The 22,901-nt window shown below is 36.4% G+C and overlaps 1 protein-coding gene across 1 annotated transcript in view; it reads left to right on the top strand.

Annotated features, from left to right (window-relative positions):
• Nucleotides 1-22,901, top strand: part of LOC143666111 (UPF0462 protein C4orf33 homolog) — a 38,899-nt gene that overhangs the window by 4,450 nt on the left and 11,548 nt on the right. The window contains exons 3-5 of the mRNA XM_077139594.1: nt 6,541-6,721; nt 10,237-10,297; nt 18,305-18,353. Coding sequence (XP_076995709.1) covers nt 6,541-6,721; nt 10,237-10,297; nt 18,305-18,353 — 291 coding nt within the window. The remainder of the gene's footprint in view (nt 1-6,540; nt 6,722-10,236; nt 10,298-18,304; nt 18,354-22,901) is intronic.

Below are 22,901 nucleotides of genomic sequence, written 5' to 3'. Positions count from 1 at the left end.
TCATCACCTAATCCAGTTTAACAACCACTCTCAATTACATCACATCTCCGGGGAGATGATCTAATTACAGTTTCAAACATACAATGCTGAATAGGGATTAGAAGAAACAGCTGCCTTTATAGAATGGGATTAGGATTAAAACATGGCTTTTCTAGGGGACATACATCCTTTCAAACCATCACATTCTACCTTCTGGACCCTAAAAAAGACATGTTTTCCCCATATACAAAATACATTCATTCGATAACAATATCAGAGAACTTTAAAGCATTTCAGTAACAATCAAATGCAATACAAGGTTAAAACCAGTACAATATCTCAAAGTTAATTACAAGCATGGTCTGTCCTAAGGCAAAATTCTCTTCTGACTCTGAACCTATAAAAACTCAAAACATGTTATTTGCTGCCAACATACAAAGGAGGAACAGTCATAGAATGCGTATACACATTTCGAAAACCCACAGGGCAAAGTCCATTAGATTTCAAAGTCTGAGAATCATCTATCTTTGGGGCTTCTGAAAACGGCAGTCCCACCCTTTCCAAGGGCTTACGCAGAGGCCGGCCTCTCTTTGAATGCAACCTTGGGGGACATTGGGGAGACCACCTTTTTTCTAGACTCCACCCTCTCCAAGCATTGGGGCTGCACCCATGCTCTCTGCCTTCTCTGGGGCCCATGCTCAACCCCTCTGTGTGATGGCCGCCAGGCTCTCCCCAAACCCCGAGGAATGTGCTTCACCCTCTCCAAGGCCTGAAGCAGCCTGACTCTTCCACTGCAACGAGGAGGAAGGCCCACACATACTTCTAGAATAAGGTAGAAATAAATAAATATAAAAAATGCAGATGCAATATTTTGTATGTACAGGATAAGTATGGAGGATGGTGGGATAGCACTTTCATCTGAGGAGATCAGAGAAGGCTTCATGAAGAAACTGGCATTAAAATGGGAACTTGAGGTAGACGAGGTAGAGAGTGGCCTTCTATTAAAGGAGCAGGAAGAGCAAGAGGGCAGAGAGGAAACAGCAAGCTTTAGAATATTTAAAGATGAGAGGACAGTAAACTTTTAAAAGCAATTTAAAAGTTTGAATAGATAGGACACTGGAGTTTGTATATTTTAAACAAATGACCTGCATGGGAAGTACCCCCACAAGCTAACGCACCATAGGGAAGAGGAGAGGGCCTTCAGCCTACAAATGAGAAGATCCCGTAAGATGAAAAAACCTGGAAATTGACATACTAGCAGCCATCTGATGGAGGTGTTAGATGTAGGCTTATGGCTTGTAAGTTGATGGAAAGACTCCATAACAGAATTGCAAATTCTGTCTATGAAGGCAGTTTTCTTCTGCTTCCATCCTCCTTCACCAGTCTTAAGGATGTTATATGGTATACGGCATCACTGCAGTCCAAGGAACCACTATTTAATTGTCAAGACAACATACAGTACTACCTACCTGCATACCTAGCAGGCTACTCACATCGGCGATCAAATAATTCTATTCCAGTAGCTGAAGGCAATGAGCTTGATCCTTGATATTATGAGTAGCTATAAAATTATTCAGCTTTTCAATCCAACTACAGACTTTGATTTTATGACCTCCTGTGGAACTGTAGCTACAGGTTAACTAAAGGTTATGAAGTAATATTTCCTATTTATAGTGCTGAATTCATGGCCTTGTAATTTCAGAGATCACCTTGCTCTATAGTGGGACAAGCTTTATAGTATCATAGTTTTGTAAAACTCATTGATGATTTGTAGCCTTTTCTTTTCCAAATTCAGATTCTATATTCCTATAAGAATACTTGTATATAGCTCATTACTCTTCTAACTGCTAGAAATGTCTGTAGGAGACTTCATGTAATTTTGAGCCTTAATTTCTTATTTTGTTTTATACCTTACTTCCAAGTAAGGCAAGTTGAAATTTAAAATGCAATATTATTTTACATCTTAATGGAGTGAGAATGCTATGTAGTAAATCCTATTTAAACTTGATGTTTACTACATAGGATTACGATACCTAGAAAAAAAAATATATATATATATATATAATATAATTTAAAATGAAAAAATTCATATTATAAATACCTTTTTATTTTACAAAGCAACTTTATATCAATAGCTACATATATGTCTATTTAGTTGAATTCAAAATGACAACCGCAGTGATCTTAATATGCATGTAAAATGGTATTAGTTGTTTGGATCTCACTAGATAAAACTAATAACTATTCTATATTGAACTTTCATATACTTTTAAAAAATAAGCTGAATTCCCCTACAGAGTGAACTTTATCAGTTTGGTTTTATCACTTTTCTGCCCACTTATAATTAAGATCTTTCAAAAAATGTAGTATTTTAGGTCCGGAAAGATATAATTTCAAATGTATTTATTAGAAGAATAAAAGATAGCTACAGAAGCTGATTTGAATCGCTGGCTTTCTTCTATGGCTGTGTCTACATAGGCAAGGTAGAGAATAGAGACGATTATTTGAACAAAATCGGAAGAAATTTTTAAACCCTGTCATTGAAAAAATGACATAGCAAGGAGTTTTTAGGCCTACTTCCCCAGACTGTATATTTACATCGATTCTATTGATTTCACATAATTACCCAACTCTCTTTGCCCTTATAGATGCAGGCAGAAAAATCTAGAAAATAGAATTCTCTGACACAACTATTTGTTGTTCTGATACAACTCAGTCCTGTCTTAAAGGCAGCTTGGTTTCTCTTATTATCATTTGAAAATCATTGGTGATTTTCCTACAGAGAGCTTTAAAAAAGAAAGTTATCAAGGACAGGTTATACAGCTACGTGAAAAAGCATTCTCTGCTCTTTGATGGACTTTTAGAAGTTTATTTCTTCCGTTTTAGAGAAATTTAGCTTTCCTTTCAGGGGTCACAGCATTTTGGCTGAACACCTTTGTATTGCAGGTGGTATAATGTTCCTCTGTGGAAATCTGACAAAAAAACAGAAAAAAAAAAGCCATCAGGCTGAATTCTGTTCTGTGTAGTGCTGGCATCAAACAGGAATTTCCCAGATTTAACAGAAAGTAGACTTTGAGCAGTTGAAAATTTGGTCGACAGCCAGCTTTTTTATAAAGGGGTTGACATCATAAGTACCTCGGTTGCTGCGCATCGGGATGCCTAAAATGTTGTATGTTCTCTTTCCCATTAAAGCTGTACTTTATATTCAAAGTGGATTCTAAAAAATGGGAATCTTTCTTAAAATGCGCCATACCAGAGAACATTTTTAAGCCAAAATAATTTTTTTAAATGCTATGCTGTTTGTCCATGCATGTTCACTTTATTTTGTACCACAAATAAGAATTTTCTTGTTGACATTGGATATTTCTGAACTATATGAGAAAACCACTGAAATTTCTTACTAAAATGAAGACTATTTCAACACATTGACTTTTTACTAAAGGTGACATTTTTTTAAATGAAATTTACAAATTACCAGAAGAATGCCTTCGGGATATCAGAAAGAACACTCTATTTATAAAGAGGGGGGGAAATTACACTTAAAAAATTGTTCTGGCTGTAAAAGCAGCTCAGAGCTAGACATAAATTGAGAATACTTAGGAGCAGAAGGACAATTAGACAGCTGAAGACATGGAATTTTAAACTTTTGTGCAGATGAATTTCATTTGCTTTTATGACAGCATGGTTTTCTGAATGAAGGTTTAAATCTATGACCTTTAGCACTTGTAGTAGTTTAATCTTGGCTGTAAATGTTGCTTTTCTTTCCTTCAGTCAGAATCACTTTGGTTAATTTTCTTTACATAATGAGAAATGAATAATTGAGAAGGAATGAGTGTATCTAGCACTAGGAGATACCAGGATTCAAGCAGCATTGTATTGTAGTGAGGGAATAAAGAGTTCCATGGCTGTTGAATTTAGTTCAGTTCTATTCTTCAAGATCCTTTTCTCTTTCTGACATTTCATAGGAATGAAATGAAGATGATACATTAGAAATAAAGATAATAGTTTCGCAAATAAAAACTTACTGGTCTAGTAAGGGAAAATTGTGATAGAAAAAACACATTTTGAATACTTTTGAATAGAGAAATCCATCGTGATGTTTCTCAAGCATAAACCTTGCCAGTAAATTTCCTACTTTAAACCCTTCAGTGAAGGGGTAAGAGGGTAGTTCAGTGGTAGAATTCTCGCCTGCCATGTGGGAGACCCGGGTTCGATTCCTGGCCCATGCACTTCCCAAACAACAAAGCCTTAAACAAATGGGTGCTGCAATAATGGGATAATTACATGAAAAACAATGAAATGTGACCCCCACCATACCTCATACAAAATAAATAAATAAATAAATAACCCTTCAGTGGTTCACGGCTTTCAAGATTCAACTCAATCGTAACTTCAGCAAAATCTTTGCTGATATTTCTTCCAGTTCTCACCGTTAGAACTAGAGGCTTTTTTCTCTGTGTTCCCATACTTTTAGTAAAGCATTTTTTAAACAATTTTTTCACGTTCTAGCCACAGTTTTGTCTTTTCCTCTAGATTGAGTCACCCGAGGACATGGAAAATATTTTGTTTTTATATCTTCTGCATCTATCACAGAATGTGGCAGATGGTGATTGCACAATAAATGCTTGTTGTATTAATTGTTTAGCACTTATACATAAATAATGAATACCTGGTCTGAGCAACATTTTTGGGGAATCCATAGAACTCAGCAGCTAGCATGGAATGTGGAAAATAAATACTGACAAATTGATGCCATTGTTTTTAGCTCTCCAAAAGCTTGAAATTAAATTGGGCAAAATAAATATTCACAAGAAAGTTATATTCAACATATATATTTTTCTTTCTTGAGTAACTCAAAGTCCAGCAGGCATCTTCTGGGTACTCCAACTCATAATTATCTTTGTATTTCTGTTACTGTTCTGTGCAATCCAGACAGAATTTTAAAAAATTTTTTATTTTCTTTAAACATAACAACATACAAACACAAACATTCTTACCATATGATCATTCCATTCTTGGTATATAATCAATAATTCACAATATCATCACATAGTTGCGCATCATCACCATGATCATTTCTTAGAACATTTGCATCAATTTAGAAAAAGAAATAAAATGAAAAAAGAAAAAAAACTCATACATGCCATACCCCTTGCCCCTCCCTCTCATTGATTGCTAGTATTTCCATCTACCCAATATATTTTAGCCTTTGTTTCCCCTATTTTTTTCTATACTCATCACTCTCTTTCATTGATCATAGCATTTCAAGCTACTAAATTTATTTTAACATTTGTTTCCCCTATTATTCATTTATTTCTAATCCCTATGTTTTAGTCATCTGTCCATACCATAGATGAAAGGAGCATCAGACACAAGGTTTTCACAATCACACAGTCACATTGTGAAAGTTATATCATTATACAATCATCTTCAAGAAACATGGCTACTAGAACACAGCTCTACATTTTCAGGCACTTTCCTCAAGCCTCTCCAATGTACCTTAACTAAAAATGTGATATCTATATAATACATAAGAATAACCTCCAGGATAACCTCTCGACTCTGTTTGAAATCTCTCAGCCATTGACACTTTATTTTGTCTCATTTCTCTCTTTCACCTTTTGGTGGAGAAGATTTTCTCAATCCCTTGGTGCTGAGGCCCAGCTCATTCTAGGATTTCTGTCCCACGTTGCCAGGAGGTTTACACCCCTAGGAGTCATGTCCCACATAGAGACGGGGAAGGCGGTGAGTTTGCTTGCGGTGTTGGCTGAGAGAGAGGCCACATCTGAGCAACAAAAGAGGTTCTTTGGGGGTGACTCTTAGGCCTAATTTTAAGTAAGCTTAGCCTATCTTTTGCAGAGATAAGTTTCATATGAACAAACCCCAAGATTGAGGGCTCGCCTATTGATTTGGTTGTCCCCATTGCTTGTGAGAATATCAGGAATTCTCCATGTGGGGAAGTTGAATTTTCCCTCTTTCTCACCATTCCCCTAAGGGGACTTTGCAAATACTTTTTATTCACTGTTCAAATCACTCTAGGATTTATCGGGGCATCACTTCCAGATAGGCTTTTAGTCTAGGCTTCTTTGAACTGTTCCTTAGTTTGTAGAGTTCTGTTTTGTCTTTCTTTACTCATGTCTGACTATGAGGATTGTATCTTCTTTTAGGGCAGATGTTATGTCTTCTACTTCTTGTGACTGTTTTCTGCAGGACCTGGTGAGAGGCTGCACACATAGCACGCACTCAAAAATTATTAGTGGCATGAACAAAAATGAGAGTAATGCTTTCAATATTGTAAATGCCACCTAAATACTTTGTGTAGTAGGTCACAAAAAGAAATTCCTCAAAATGATTTTTGTATAAATTTTTCTGTGGGTGAGTACTACATGAAAACATTTTATTGCACTTAATAGAATTACTTTGACTCTAATGGAGTGTCTATTGCCCTAGGGATATTCGTGAAACATGTTATTCGAGTGTAATTTGATTAAGATCAGGGGAGCATGAAACTCATTGCTTTACTTATATCATGACATTTGCTCTTCTGTCTCATTTTCATAGTTGGAATATAGAATTAGGACCACGTGGGATAGTATGCCAGTGCTGCACAGGCCTGTAACAATTGCATTTAGACCAGGGACTCATGGCTTGCTGATGGAAGTGAACGCTCCGTTCTTTGATGACCCACCAGCACCACCAGGGCCAGCAGGACAGCCTTTTAATGGACTCTGGGAGTATGAAGGTGAGAAATGTTCTCTTTCAAGTGCCAGTGCTGAGCTGGTTGAAGCGCACGCTATGATTTATGGCAGCACTTTCTTACAATATCCATTGCTCTGCTCAGTTTCCAAGTTCCTCATGATACTCAACCCGAGTGTTTGGAAGTTGCCTGACATTGGGAAGCTGGGGTCAAGTATCCTGTGATCTAGAATCGAGATTCTGAAACCTTTTAAGTGGAGTGAGCAGTTTATATCTTTTAGGCTTTTAAAACAATTATCTTTGAAACAGTATTAATTAGCAATTCATAATGAAATGCTAGTTCAAGTAATCAGGTATAGATATTTGTTTTAGTTCAGGTGTTGAATGGTATTTATAAAGCATGCACCATTGAATTTAAGTTGACAGTTTGTCTAAGTTCTAGAAACTAAATTAAAATGGAACCTTTTGTGTTTTACAGTAGTATTCTGATACTTATTTCTAAAAAAATTAGCTATATGTTTTGAATAAAGATTTTATATCTAAATATGTTGTGTTCATTGTATTTTATAGATTTCATTAAATGACTTATGGAAAATAAAGTGACATTTTCAAGAAATCATAGCGTATCGTAACTTCAGCCTGCATGAATCTGTCGGGGAACCAGCAGTTCAGCTGCCTTGTACATACGTGTGTCCACAATTGAGGACTGTTGATTCCAAATTCTCAACCTTCCAATATGAACTAGTATTCTGCTAAAAATTTTAATTCCTTAAATTACTAGAATTTAATCAATAGAAATGATATTCCATAATCTCTCATGAAACCACACCTTGCATGTGAACCTGAAAATCTGAATATTCTTTCTTTACCCCAAATTTTAGATGCCTGACCCTGAACTCCTCCTTCTGCAAGATCACTTCTATTTCTGACTCTCTTGTTTCTATTAAGCTAGTCTCCATGTTCCTAGCCTTGAGATGATGGTGTCATCATTGATTTCCTCTTCCTTTTTCTCCCCCCACCCCCCCCACCCCAAACAGATATCAAATCCTGCTGTTTCTTCTTTGGGAATGTCCCTGTAATTTGTTTCTTCATTTCTTCCCCGAGAACATTTCTTACTTCCTGGGTACTGGCAAGACCATTAAAATATGCTTTCAGTTGCTGTTTCTGCTGTCAGTGTCTCCCCAATCCTGGGTATGCCATGTACAATGACCTGCCTTTTGTCCTAAATCACTACTCCGATTGTGTCAGTTTCTCCAAGATTAGGAGCTCTGTTTGCCTGCATGGTTAAGCCTAAAGTTGTTCGACTGATATTCAAGGCCTTTGAGTGGATGCTTCCCTACCTGCACCCATTTACTGTCCTTCCAGGAGCAGGTCTGTTCACTTCTACTTAAATGATTCGAACCTCTGTATACAGAGAATTTTCTTTTCTTTTCTGTTCACCCAAATCTTCCCTTTTTAACCTGCCTAAAATGTTACCTCTTTTGTGAAACCTTCTAAGATAACTCCAATTCACAGTGATTACTGTATCTTTTGAACTCTTGCAATATATATTAGCTTGTGCCCATTCATTTGGAGATTTATTATATATTGCTCTCTGACAGTCATGAGAATTTATTGCTGTTTAAACTTTTAAGCATGGTCTTATTTCCCTTGAAGGGAAACGACTTCTCGAAGGCAGCAGCATGTATTTTCTGTCCCCTGAGTGGCCGTTGCAATATTTTATGTCTAGGCATGTGAACTGGAGTGGATTTATGGTGTAGCTAATGAAGCTTGTGCTTCAAGGTCCCTTATTTGCATCATTCTCTTCTACGGTCTGTGTCTGATTCTATTTTCATTGTTTATATTTCTCTTTTTTCAGACTGTCACCCAAATGTATAAGCTTCTGGCCCCACAAAACCTGGATCCAGTCCTCAATGGGAATAGTATGTAATAGTTAATATTCATTGCATATTTCCTGTTGAGGCACTCTTCTGCTATAGTATTTCTGTTCAGCTACAGAAAGTCAGAAAAAACTCCTCTCCTCCACTGTCCCCAGCTCCAATATAAATAATTATGTTAATTTCTTGATTTATAATAACAAAGTAGAGGAATCTAGCAGAAGCAAGGACACACAAAGCGAGAGAAAATACGGGGTATCTCAGTGCAACTTCCCTTGGCCTTCAAACCCTCTGAAGTGGCCCAGTCCCAGTGGGGCTGAGTCATCACAGCTCTGAGAAGCTAAATGACATGCGACGCCCTGACCCTTGATGGTTGGGACTCACATCATCACCCAAGAAACTTATGCAGGCAGAAATACGTCCTTAGCCTGAAATACTTGCAGACATCTGAATTTTTCTGGTTTTCAGGTCAAATAGCATAGGGATCTCCTGAAAGCCTCAAGGGCGTGGGGGCAGAGGACGGGGGAGATGGGGACACTGCACAGGGTGCCCTGAGCAAAATTGCTGTTTGCCAGCTTGGTAGCATTCTGGCAGGTACTTTTCAGGTATTGTTCCATTTGAGCCTCACTGCATTTCTGTAGGTGGGTATGGTTACTATCACCCCACATCTTGCCTTTTGTTGTTGTTGTTAAATGAGGGAGCAGAGGCTCAGAGGAACTCATTGTGTGCCTAAGATCACACAGTGGTTAAGGAATGGCCTTGGTACTCCAAGCCAGGTAGCTTTGCCTGATTTTAGAGTGAGAACTCTCAGCCGCTCTGCTAGGCTCTGGGACATAAAAGGAAATTCTTTACTAGAATGATTATAATGGAAGGATTCGTTTATATGATCTTTTAAAAAATTTTCTTATTTGAAATATCCTTTTTATTTATTAATTTCCCTTAAGTCTATTCATTGACATTAGTTTTGCTGAGGAAAATAAAGTTCCAAGGTGAAATAAAGTTTGGAAAGCAGTTTATCTGTCCCTTGAAGAGTCATATTTAATTACTCCAAAATCCTTCAAAAGAGAAATCTGTTTAACCTTATTATTAATTCGATATATCCCAAACATATTTGACCACTGTACCTTTTTAATACATAACAATAATATTAATACTAATTCAACAATAGCAACTACCGTTTATTGAGTACTATGTGTCAGGTCTTGCTCTAAACCATGCAATTCTATGAGGCAGATACTATGTTCACCCCTATTTTACAGATTAGTAAACTGAGGCATAAATTAAGAAATTTGCTCAAAGTCACATAGTAAGTGGTGTAGCCATAATTTGAACTCAACTTTTCTGAATATGGAAATTCACTTTTAACTGCTATTCTAAACCACCTTCCAGAGTTACAGCCTAATCTTGGTAGAAATTCTGTGGAATTAATGTTTTCAGGAAATCACTTGGGGAAACAACTAAAAAAGAATATTATCAATGTACAACAAATCAATTGCTTTCACGAGGTCCTGAGGATCTTATATTGCAGAGCTTAAAATAGTTCGCAGTAATGTTGAATATAAACCTTTCATTTGATAAGGTATTGGACTTGCCTTCTTCAGAGGGTGACCCTTTACAAATGTGTATTTCCTTAACTCTTTTTTGAATTAAATTTCTCAATGTGATGATTGTTATTTGTTTTCAGTTGTTGAATCATTTTTGCTGAACAGCAAGACTAAACAGTACCTCGAGGTGGAACTTTGCCCGTAAGTTCTCTCTCTCTCATTCATTTTTTTTTTTTTTTTGGCCTTTAGCAATGGGAATTTATTAGCTTACAGACTTACAGTTTTGATGCTATAAAAATGTCCAGTCTGAAAAAAAAAAAAATGTCCAAATCAAGGCATCATCAAGGCAGTGCTTTCTTCTTGAAGACTGGCTGCTGGCAATGCTGTTCCCTGGTCACATGGCAAGCACAGGCAGCATCTGCTGGTTCCTCCCTTCTCTTCCAGGTTTTGTGCTTTCAACTTCTTGCTTCCATAGCTCTCTCTCTCTTTGTCTAAATTTCATTCTCTATAAAAGGACTCCAGTAAGAGGATTAGGACCCATGCTGAAGGAGTTAGGTCATACCTTAAATGAAGTAGACTCATTAAAAGATCGTACTTTTAGGGGTCCACATCCACAGAAATGGATTGACATAAAGAACATACTTTTCTGGGGTACATAGAGCTTCTAGCCACCACAGAATGGAGAGAACAATTCAAGAAAATCATGCTTATCCTGCCATCCACCATGTTTTGGTCAAAACTGAGCAGAAATAAGAAGGAAAAAACCACAGAAATATTGTAGCATACCTAAAAACACCTTCATAATGCACCAAGTGAAACAATATCCTCCACTTATACTCTTAATCTCACCAGCTCCCAATCCATCATGAAGTTTTCTCCATCAATCACCTGATTGTTTATTATAATTAACTTGGACTTTTTTTTTTTTAAATACCAATGCTAAGGATCCACCCCAGTTCCACTGAGTCAAAACCCATAAGTTCTCTTTTCATGCATGTTAATAATTCCTCACAGCTTTAGGCTAGCTTTCCAAATAGTTTTTTAAATCATTCAATTCTCAAACACCCTATTTGGTTTGCAGAATATGTGTGAGTCCCAGCCATATTTATTGTGGCAGACATCATACAAGGTTAGAAGCATTATTATTTCCTCCAAAACACAAAATCTCACACAAGATTGGGAGTGTGATGTTTCCTTAAGGCTCTAATACTTCCTGATTTAGGGTCAGTGTGACTGGTGCCTTTTCATGAAACTCGTCTCACACATCTCAGAACTGTAGAGAACTTAGTGTAGTTATGATACCCAATAGTTTTAGGATATTTATGACCCTAATTCAACTACACTAAATGAGTTTTACACACACACAGACACACAATCTCTCTCACACACACCTTATGTTTATATGCTTTGTCTAAGAGTCAACAAATGAATTTCTTAATGAAATTAACTCTGAGCTCCACAGTCCTTGTTTAAGACTTTAAAGTTCATAGTGATCTATTCAGATCTGTCCATGGAACTTTCCTCCTGGGCTTTCTATACAAAGTCTGCACAAAGACAGAGACTTTTCTAGCCCTCACCAAGTTGCGACACTTCTAATTTCACTGCATTTTAAAAGCATTTCCTGGAACAGAACTTCCAGGGAAGATGGGGGAGCAGGGGCTGCAGTGCATGTCATCAGGAGACAGAATGAGGGTAGAGAAAGCAGATTTGATGCTTAATTTGTGCAGAATTCTATTTAGGCTGATTGAAAACATTTAGAAAGGGATGATGGTGATACCAGCCCATTACTGTGAGTGCCATTAATAGTGCTGAATTAAGTTGGTGAATGTGGTTGAAAGGGGAAGTTTTTTTTTTTTTTTTTACATGGGCGGGCACCCGGAATCAAACCCAGGTCCTCTGGCATGGCAGGCAAGCATTCTTGCCTGCTGAGCCACCATGGCCCACCCTTGAAAGGGGAAGTTTTAGGTTGTGTGTTTGCTGCTAGAAGGAAAGTTAGAAGACAAAACATAGGACTGTGTAACACAGTAACCTTGTGGACAATGGGCTGTGGGTAATACTACAAATATAAGAATGTTCTTTCGTGATTGTAACAAATATATGACTCTGTTACAAGGGGTTAATAATAAGGTATAACTGGGAAAAGTATACCTAATATAAACTATGGACTATAGTTAACAATACTATTTTAATATTCTTTCATCAGTTGTAACAAAGGTACCACGCTAAGGCAAAGGGTTAATAAAAGGGAATGCTATATTTTTATATGATTTTTCTGAAAATTTGCATCTCTAATTTAAAAAATAATAATTAAAAAAAATCATGGGAAGTGAAGGAAACCAGACACAAAGTATGACATATTGCATAACTGTTTTTATGTAAAATGTAAATTTGAATAAATTCATAGAGACAGAAAAAAAAAGCAGTTACCATGTTCAGACACTTTAACCCACTGTAAATTCTGCCCATTGAAAATACTGTCTTCCTGTCGGGGACTTTTCTCTATGACAATCATCTAAGGATGATCTTTGCTTTCTCAAATTGACCTCAAGCACAGATTTTTCTCTCTCTCTCTCTTTTTTTTTTTTTTTCAATAAAACGTCTTCCTTAAAGTGTTTAGTCTTTGCGTCCTCTTCTCACAAGACTTCCTGTGTGATTTTCTTAGGTACAATAAATTACTAATTCAGTTAATCAGTTGTAGCTGTATCTCTGGACCTATAATTCATTTTTAAAAATCACATTTTGTATGTATTTTAATCTTTTGATGACGAGAGGGCATCATATACATTGCAAAACACGTGGAAAATAACACACACACACACACACGCACACACACAATCATCTGTAATATTACTATCCAGATAAAGTCACTCTTCATCTTTGGTTGTGTGCCCAGGTGTCTCAGTTGTGCTTCTCAATGACTGAATATGGCCAACAGAAATGTTTTCCCTTTTTTCTCTTTGCTTGGAGAGCCTTTTTAAACTTTGAGTCCTTCCATGCAGAGTGGTTTTTGCAGTTACAGTGCAGGCCTGACCTTCTGCACATCTGGCATGGCCCCTCTAGAATCACAGCCCCCTGTTTTTTCGAGTACATTATCATACTATTGAAAATAAGCAAGAGCAGTCAGCACGAGATTCTTCCAATCTCAAGTTCCAAGTTCCCAGTCAGATAGTTTGCTTCCCATTGCATTTTCTTCCATAGAGGAAGAGGGCAAATGACGAAGTGAACCACCCTGCTATTCTTGGCTCTGCCACTGCTAATACTGCTACAATGCTTATCCAGTTTGGATGTGTACACCTGAACTGATGTGCCTCTATCTGGCACTTTGGATCCTTATTATTTACTTGAAGCAAAGTGTGAGATAATGAAATGAGCCAATCAATGATGCATTTTCAAGCACTGTACTGTTATTGCCAAATTACACTCAGGTGACCTAGGATCTGCTTTTTGCAAAATCATTTGTTTTGGATAACAACAAAAATGGCCACGCTAATCTAATGTTTATTCTTGGCACTTTCCACCTTTCATATTTTTTTAACCACATGATAATCCATTTTACCAATGAGCAAACATGTGTCTCTGTTGAATGCTTTTATAAGGTTGCAAAGCAAGTAAGTGGCAGAGCCTAAACTTGAACCCAGGCAGTCTGGATTCCAAGTCCATGCTCTTTAATCACCCTGCTAAACTGTCTCTGTTGGTAATTTACACTTAACTATATTAACTTGAGTTGCTAACATAATTTCTTCCAAATACATTACTTGTTTTCTTCCCTCATTAATTTCAGGGAAATTTGCATCTCAAAGAACAGAGTAGTTCTAATGAGTAAAACCTAAATGTTTTGCATTTTTGATCATATGAATGTGTGAAATATTAAAACACAAAAACAAAAAATAGTGCCCATAGTTGAAAATCTTGAATAGTCAAGATTGAATCTTGAAAGGCTGATTAAATCTTGAATCTTGAAAGACTGTAATATTTTGATTTATAAATTTATACTGTATCCCTAGGCATTTTGTGACAGAGTAAAATTGAAAGTCTACTGAATTCATCAGAATTCATGTGGTTACAAGTACCAAAAGTAAATTAATGGAAATTTGAACAAAAACAGAACTTTGGGTTCAGGTACTTGAGAAGATCAGAGGTCAACTAGTTGGCCTCAAGCTTATCTCAGTCCAAAGATGATCGCGGTGTCAACAGACATTCCTCTGCCCTGTTCCCTTCTCATGTTAGTACGCCCTGCCCCCATCCATCTCCACATCTCCTCCACATCTCTGAGTGTCTGTCTTCATTCATTCCTTCATTCTGTACACACAAGCTTTGTTTATGTGATCACGGTGAGTGGAAAGACTCAGGCAGTTGAAAATTTGCATCAATCCTAGCTTAGAGGAAACAGACTTCTTTCTGTTTCGGTGGGTAAAGACACCAAGGAAGGACTATCTCCGGACCTGCCTGGGTAATGTGTCCACTTGGACAACTCACCTGGGGCCGCAGAAATGGGATACTAGGGCTCTTGCCAAGCCTGGGTCATTTGTTCGTCTGGGTCTGGGAGGGTGTGACACTGTAATTTGCAGCCCTTTCAGATTCACATAGTTGGAAGATCGAGGAGCAGTTCCCCAAAGGAAGTGGGGGTTCTGAGAAAAGGGGAGAAAGAAAAGATGGCAGAGAGAAATGACTGGTGTCCATTATACCTTCTCACCTCCAGTACACTTTTTAATCCTTCAACGTAAAACCTTATGGTTTATTCAGATTCTTCATTTTTTCTTTTTTCTTTTCCATCTGGGAACTTACCTTTTGGTCATTTTTCTGGAGTACTGAAATGAAAAACAATTAAATATGCATAAGCTGCTTTGCCTTACACCAAGAACTACTAAAATATGTTCTTGGGAGATAAGATTGAAATTTTTGGCATTCTAATTTCTCCTGTTAAAAACTTTTGTTTTCATAGTCCCAGAGATTAAAAAGAAAGTCAGGAGTTTATCATCTTGGGTTTTAAAATTTATTATGTGCTAAGTAAGGCTTCTCTGAGTGCCTAACACAGATGTTTAAATAACTCACCATATTTCTTGCCAATTTGAACATTTTATCATTTAGATTGTATATAAAGGTCAGCATTTTAATGAAGTAGTTATTGCTTAAATAACTGATCTTGTATTCCTGAGGCAGGACCCAAGAAGGAACTAGATTATCTTGATGTGTTAGAAGCTCTGCTTTGTTGATTCTTAATAGAGCATTCTATGCAAAAGAATGCTTCGTTCTTATTCTTGAAATAAATATTTGTCATAAAGAAAATGAAATCACTTTTCGGTAAAAAATGTATCTTGATTATTGATTCATTCATTCAAAACTTTTTTTTTTTTGTTACTGCCTGCTATACTCCAGACCCTGTTCTAAGCATTGGAAATAAAGAAATGAAAGAAAAAAAAGTCCTTTCCTCATGGAACCTTTATTCAATGATTTCATAGTACATGAATGGTTCTATAATGACCATCATTTTGTAAATATTATGTGTTTGGTTTATATTGAAAACTTATTACATGGTAGTACATGTATACTAGGCACTTTGCACATATTATCTTATTCAATTTTCACCTGGGAAGGAAGTATTATTAATCTGCCCATCATACAGATGAGGAATCTAAGGTATAAGAAGGTGAAATGACTTGCCATATAAAACAGCAGAGCCAGGATTCACACAGAGATCTGACTCAGAAGCCCACACTTTTAACCACGGAGCTGTGCTGCTTTCAGAGCCCAGCCCATCAGCAGGTACAGTCTTGGGGCTCAAAAAATGCTTGTTAAATAAAAGTACTTTTGAGCCCCATTTATAACAATGGCACTGTGCTAGGCACTAGAGATGACACAAAAATATGTGTGACATAGTCATTTACCCTATTTGTTTTCATTAAATGTTAATAAACTGGAAGAATGTAGGTCAGATATGAATTTGGCAAACATCAACAGACATCACAGTCTAAATTAAGATAGTAAGTTACTGCACAGTTATAGCATGAGTAGATCAAGAAGTCTAAGAATGCGACTACAATTGATAAATGGAAGAGATTTTTGATTCCCATTAAATTAATTTTGAAAGTCTGAGATACAATTTTATTTCTAGGCTCTGAATCTAGTGTTTTCAAACATGTTTTGTTTGAAAGATGTTGTGCTCAATTTTTTTTAAATTTTTTTAAACAGTTAGGGTCATGTGAAACTTAGCATTGTTTGGGAAATTATAATTAAACTTTTTTTACTAGTTGCTAAGACATATTTCACAGTTATGTATACCCAGGTTATAAATTAGTTCATTCTAAAAGTTGCCTTGTCATCACCCCTTGTTTTGCCTCATTCTCTCCCCCATCTTTTGTCCCACCTTCAGGTATTTTCTCCCTCCTCCAGACTTTTCTTTACCCAAAAGGCACAGAATTGTAAAATATTAGGGCTGGAAGAGACTTTAAGGGCCATCTATCGCCAACTTTTATTCGGTTCAGAAAGTTCTCCTTCATCTCGTGGGTGTAACACGTTATCCAGCTTTTGTTGGAAAAGAAAATCTAGTTCGGAAACTCAGTATCTTCTAAAAAATGACATTCTTAGAAAGTAATTTCCTATCTTTACTTGAAATCCACTCCAATATTCTTGCTATGTATTGTTCCTGGGTTTACTTTTTAGATTAATAGAGCAAGTATTATTTCTCATCATTGTGATTTTGTTTGGCCAAAACCTAATCATGGAGTCACATCCAGTTGCCAGGGAGGCTGGGAAATATCACCTCTAGCTGGGCTAACACAGGCCAGCCCAAAACTAATGGTCTCTATTATTAAAAAGTAGCAGGGGCAAATAAATACTAATGCAGTAATACTAGGTATAGAAACAAGAGAACAATCTGAACATAAAAGTTTACAGGAAGACAGAAGATTTGAGGTCAGAGAATACTAAATTGAGTGTCATTGTTTTTTGTCCACTACTGTAAATGAACTAAGCTTGATAAACGATATTATTAAATAAAATAAAATGGCCACTTGCATTGGGAGTTTCTAGAGTGGCTCCCTTGCCAAGAAATGACAGGGACCTTTTAGAAATAAATGTTTCTGAAGACAGATACAGACCAAAGGCGGAGCATTCCTGATGAGTTGAAATCCGAGCAACATTTAATTATAAGCCGGTCTTGGTCCGATAGGAATAGTCTATTAAAAATGGACATGTATAAAATGCTAACAAATGTATATCCATTCCTTGCTTTGTAAGACCCTCCTTTATAGTAAAAAACTTTAAATGTCCACTAATTATTGTAACTGCCTCCTGGAAAATCCCATAATTGCCTGCATCGGCTGCTGTAACCCGCTCCCCATTTTGCGACTCTCATTCCCCAGTTAGAGATGACTCTGCTTGAACAGTTTCTCTTTCAGTAAACCATCAGTTTTGATAATACTGATGACTTTTGTTTTCCGGACAATACAAAATTTAAAGAAGTGATATTAAAATTCTGCAATTTAATTTCCTCATGCTACAAATTTTGAATAATATTAATTTATTTTAATATTTTAAAATATATAATTATTGGGAATCTTAATTCTTAAGAGAAATCTCTGTGGTGTTCACTCTTTTACTTTTCAGATGAAACAGTCTGGTTCCTGACCTTGTAAATATGACATTGGGCAAATGTGTACTTACTGTAGACCTTGGTTGAAATGCACACATCTTGTGTGTGAAAAATAGTAAATTGTGGGTTGGGTAGATGTTGGTACATTGCCATTACTTTATTTTGTGAGCAGAGTACTTTGGCATATTATGTACAGAGTGCTGAACATTATTAACATGAATCCAAACAGCTGGTCCTGAAATTGATTTTCTCTCACCTGGTAATTAACTTTCCCTGTTAACAGAAATAAAATAGAAAATTTAGATGAAGTTTAGATTTATGGACAATGTTTAAACACACCTTTATAGCAGGTTTTTAAATAATTGAAGATATGTACATAATCTCCACAAATGGAGAAAGACAAACCACTTTCTTTCATACATAAATCCAAATACTCTCTGTCCTACTGATACTCGTTTTTAGCTTCATTCTGTGTAACAGCTGGCAGTTTTCTGAGAATGATCTACTGGAAGACCATGAATAAGATTAGATAAAAATGAGATGATATTTTAATTTTTAAATGTCTGAGCTAACGGTCTGATTTGAAATCTGTCATGATTCTCCTTTTGTTTGGCTAGGCATGGACAGCACCTGGTCCTCTTGCTCTCCAATGGCAATGCATTTGCAGTGAGTAATGCAAAATCTTCATTCGCTTGTTTGACCTTTGTTTCATAATGACTCTAATATGTTATATGCAAATTTAAATGTTTTTGGAAACTTGAATGCTTATATATTTCTATTCATTTGAATCCATATAAATTGGTTTTTAACCTTCATTTTCTTCTCTGAAATTGGGAGAAAGAAACAAAATAAGAGAGTTCAAGGGCTTGAATAGGTCTGGTGTTCATGAGGCTTTTTTTTTTTAAGCAAACAACTAGTTTGGACTGTTTATGTGTAAAAAAAGACTTGCTTTACATGTGTCCTTGCACATTGGAGTTATAATGATAACTGCTCTTTTGGGAACTGAGTGAGGCTCTGCAGCCTAGAAGGAACACAGAGAATAGTGTATACTTGATTGGAAATCTTCTATAAATTGAGGATAGTTTCAACAATGCAGAAGCAAAAAATTAAAAATTAATTAAATGTGAGCTATTTGTAAAGGATTTGAGAAGTGCAGAAAATAATATGAAACCTACCACCCAGATTTAACATTCACCACTCAAACTTAAAAAAATAAAAAAATTAAACATTACATACATAGTACAAGCCCCACCTCCTATCCCTCATTCTTCCTTCCCCTTTCTCCTCTTCCCTTTTTCAGCTTTTTGACTTTCATTGTTCTGAAGTTGGTCTGTGTCATTTCCATAGTGTCTTCATGCATTTTCCACATATGTGCATCTATGAATGTCATTTTTTATATATACATATATACATATTTTTTACACGGGCATGCACCGGGAATCGAACCTGGGTCCTCTGGCATGACAGGCAAGCATTCTTGCCTGCTGAGCCACTGTGGTCCACCCTGTTTTGTGTATTTTGAAAGCTTTTGAAATAGTATCATATTCCTAATAAATTGGAGAGAGCTGATGACTAAGATATTTTTATGAATGGCAGAACCTAGGGTGCACACACACACATATGGCAAAGATCATGTATTTTGAAATTTGCATCTTCCTCCATTTAATTATGTTTTTTGAGGCTTTTATATATTGATACATGAGCTCTAATTCATTCATTTTAATTGCTTTATTCTATTTTAATATATAGAATGCATATGTTTCACAATTTGAGGCCAATTAGGTCATTTTCATAGATTTTTTTGTGTCTCCCTACGTATATGTATATCTACACACACACACACACACAGAGGCATGAGTTGTGATATGTATGTCATAAGGAATTTTGCTCACAATGTTTGTTTTTTTTTGTACATGGGCCAGGAATCAAAGCCCTCTCCCACATGGCAGGCAAGAATTCTACCACTGAACTACCCTTGTATCCTCAGTTTACATAGATTTTTTATAACAATTTTATTTTAAAAAATTATTTAAAGAGATGCACGCAATTTAAAAAGTAGCTGAAGGGCTTATGATTAAATGCAGCATTCCCTTGTTCCATTCATCCTCACTCTTGTCTTGTTTTCCAGAAGTAACTTCTTTCAAGAATTTTTGCTGTCTCTTCTTTTATTCATTTCCGTATTTCTGATAATTTACACATACTGGTCTTTCTTGATTTATCTATTTTAGATCTTTTCTATTAACATCCTATTTTTGTGGTTGAAGATTTAGCTCTCTTTTCTCATCATGCTCCCTTCTTACGATCCTTTCAGCAGAGTCACATTTTAAAATTATCAGTGTATACGTTATGACTTTGTAAATATTGTTCCCTACAGTGTCAAGTAGTGTGCTCAAAAACATTTCTGTTTTACAGAACTTTTTCCTGTAGTTAATTATTGCCTTCTGTTTTTCATTTGCCTAGTTTACTATTTGCCTATGATTAAATTTCTTACAAATGTTCTCATGGAGCTGTCATGAACATATTAGTAAATTTTCCAGATGCTCAAATTCAGTTCCAAATGTCAGTTTCATTTTATCCTCCAGTTCTTGTTTCTTTTGCTCTACTTTGGATTGGCTGTTCTCAGGCCTTTGGAACAGTTGTCACCCAGAAACTTCCCTTTAGTACTTTCCTGTATTAGATCTCCCATTTCTTAGAGAGTCCTTTTTCTTGGTTACTCCTACACTTTGCTGAAGCATATTGTCTGATGAAAGGGATGTGGGTTGTCCAATTTTTGGCTTACTCTCTATCTGAAAATGTCAAAGTTGATAGTCATGTTCCTTCAGAATTTTAAGAATATTGTTCCATAGTCTCCTAGCTTCCATTGTTTTGGATGAGATGTTCACCTCTATTATGATTCCTAATGTTTTTTATGTGACAAAAGGTTTTATAATCTTTCCCTGCTGTTTTTCTCTCTCTTTTTTTTTTTTTTGCACGGGCAGGCACCGGGAATCGAACCCGGGTCTCCGGCATGGCCAGTGAAAACTCTGCCTGCTGAGCCACCATGGCCTGCCCTCCCTGCTGTTTTGATAGTTTAGATACTCTAACCTGGAATGAGTCTGTTTGGTTTGCTAAAGCTGCTGGAAAGCAATATATCAGCAATGGGTTGGCTTTTTCAGAGGGGATTTATTAGTTACAACTCTACAGTTCTAAGGCCATGAAAATGCTCAAATTAAGGCATCAATTAGAGAATCCCTTCACTAAGAAAGGCTGATGGTGTCCTGAGTTCCTCTGTCACATGGAATGGCACATGGTGACATCTGCTGGCCCTTCTCTCCTGGTTTGATTTCACAGTGGCTCTCTCAGCTCCTGTGGGTCCTTCTTGCTTCTTCTGGGATATTTTCTTTCTCCATCTCCAAACACAGCTGACCTTTGAGCCCTCTGTGTCCTCTCATAAAGGACTCCAGTAAAGGATTAAGTCCCACCTTGAATTGGATGAGTCACATATCCATGGAAACAACCTAATCAGAAGGTCCCACCCAATGATAGGTTTGCACCCACAAGAATGGATTAGAAGAACATGGCTTTTCTGGGGTACATAACAGTTTCAAACCAGTAAACTGGGTACAAAACAGTTTCATTCATAGTGCCAGGCACTCAATCAGCACATCAAATCTGGAAACTCATGTCTTTTAGCTCTGGGAGATTTTTCTTCCATTATTTCTTTATTCACTTTCTCTTTTCTAATTTATTTTTCATGGTTAGTTGTTGGACCAGGTGGATTAATTCTTTCCCTCTTTTAAAAATTTATCCTTTTATGATCATAGCCCAAATATCCCTAAAGAGCGAAATAGAAAGGTCAAAGGTGATGGTGGAGTTATACAGAGAAAGTAGAATTTAACAAACGAATGTGATTGATGAATTATTAAATTTATATTTCTTCTAGTCTCTGGTATCTTAGAGCAGCTAGAAGTAAAACCTAAAACTGTGGACTTGTAACCCATACCAAACTCTGAAATCTGTTCTACAACTAATTGTTTTGCTGTGTTTTGAAATATATTACATTTTTGCATATATGTTATTTTTCACAAAAAAGAAGAAATGTTGATTGTGATGATAAAAAATATTTATTCCTTCTAGCCTGCTATATTCTACAGCTGCTGGAAGGAAAAATCTGAGAGGATCATATGATAGTACATGACAAACTCTGGGATCTGTTCTGTAACTACTTGTTGAAGAATTCTTTGAAAACTATTGCTTTTTTCTTTCTTTGTTTTAAATATATGTTATATTATACAATAAAAAAGTTAAAAAAATCATCCTTTTATTTTTCATCTCTCTATAATTTTATATCACTTTGAGATTTCCTGGACAGACATCATTTTCCAAATTTCTGTTTAAGTTTTTACTTTGGCAATCAAAATTTTAATTTCAAAAAGTGATTATTTTTTCTATGGAGATACACTTTAAAACAATAACATCTTGCAATTTTTAAAATGTGTGCAATAAATCTTCCCATCTCTCAGAACATATAGAGACTACTGATAACTTTTCAAGTTTTTTTTTTCTTTGTGACTTTTATTTCTCTATTTCTCTAAGTTCTGTTTCTATGCTGTTTTAGTTTGCTAAGGCTGCCGGAATGCAGTATACCTGAGATGGATTGTTTTTTATAAAGAGGATTTATTTACTTAAAAACTTAATAATTTGGGAAGGCACGTGATGACCTTTGCTGGGCTTCTCTCTTGGCTTCTAAGTTCAAAGGCCTTACCCAGGAGTGTTTGCTTTCTGCATCTTCAAACGTCTGGGTCTGAGCCGACTTGGAGCTCTGAGCTGTGTTGTGTTGAGCTTCTTGGACTTGTGCTAAGCTGCTAAGCTCTCTTCTGACTTCTCTCTTGTAAGCCTCCGGCTAATCAAATTAAACATCACTCATTGCAGAAGGCACTTCCCTTAGCCATTTCAGATGTAATCAGCCATAGATGAAATTCACATGCTGATGCTTTAAGTCCACAGCAACAGAACAACTGGGCACCATCCCCTGACCAAGTTGACATTTGAACCTAACTACTACATATGCTTATTCTTATGCCTGCCATACATGTTAGAGGTTTTCTTCAAAAGCCTGGTGATTCTTGACTGTCTGTTATGATAGTAGAAGCTCTGAGTCATAGACTTTTTAATGGAAGACCCCACATAATTGGTTTCTGCAAATGTTTTCTCTAGGATTGTTCTTACTTATTT

This window comes from Tamandua tetradactyla, chromosome 22, assembly GCF_023851605.1.
Source record: "Tamandua tetradactyla isolate mTamTet1 chromosome 22, mTamTet1.pri, whole genome shotgun sequence".
NCBI classification, from domain to species: Eukaryota; Metazoa; Chordata; class Mammalia; order Pilosa; family Myrmecophagidae; genus Tamandua; species Tamandua tetradactyla.
This window is presented reverse-complemented; position numbering and strand designations above follow the sequence as displayed.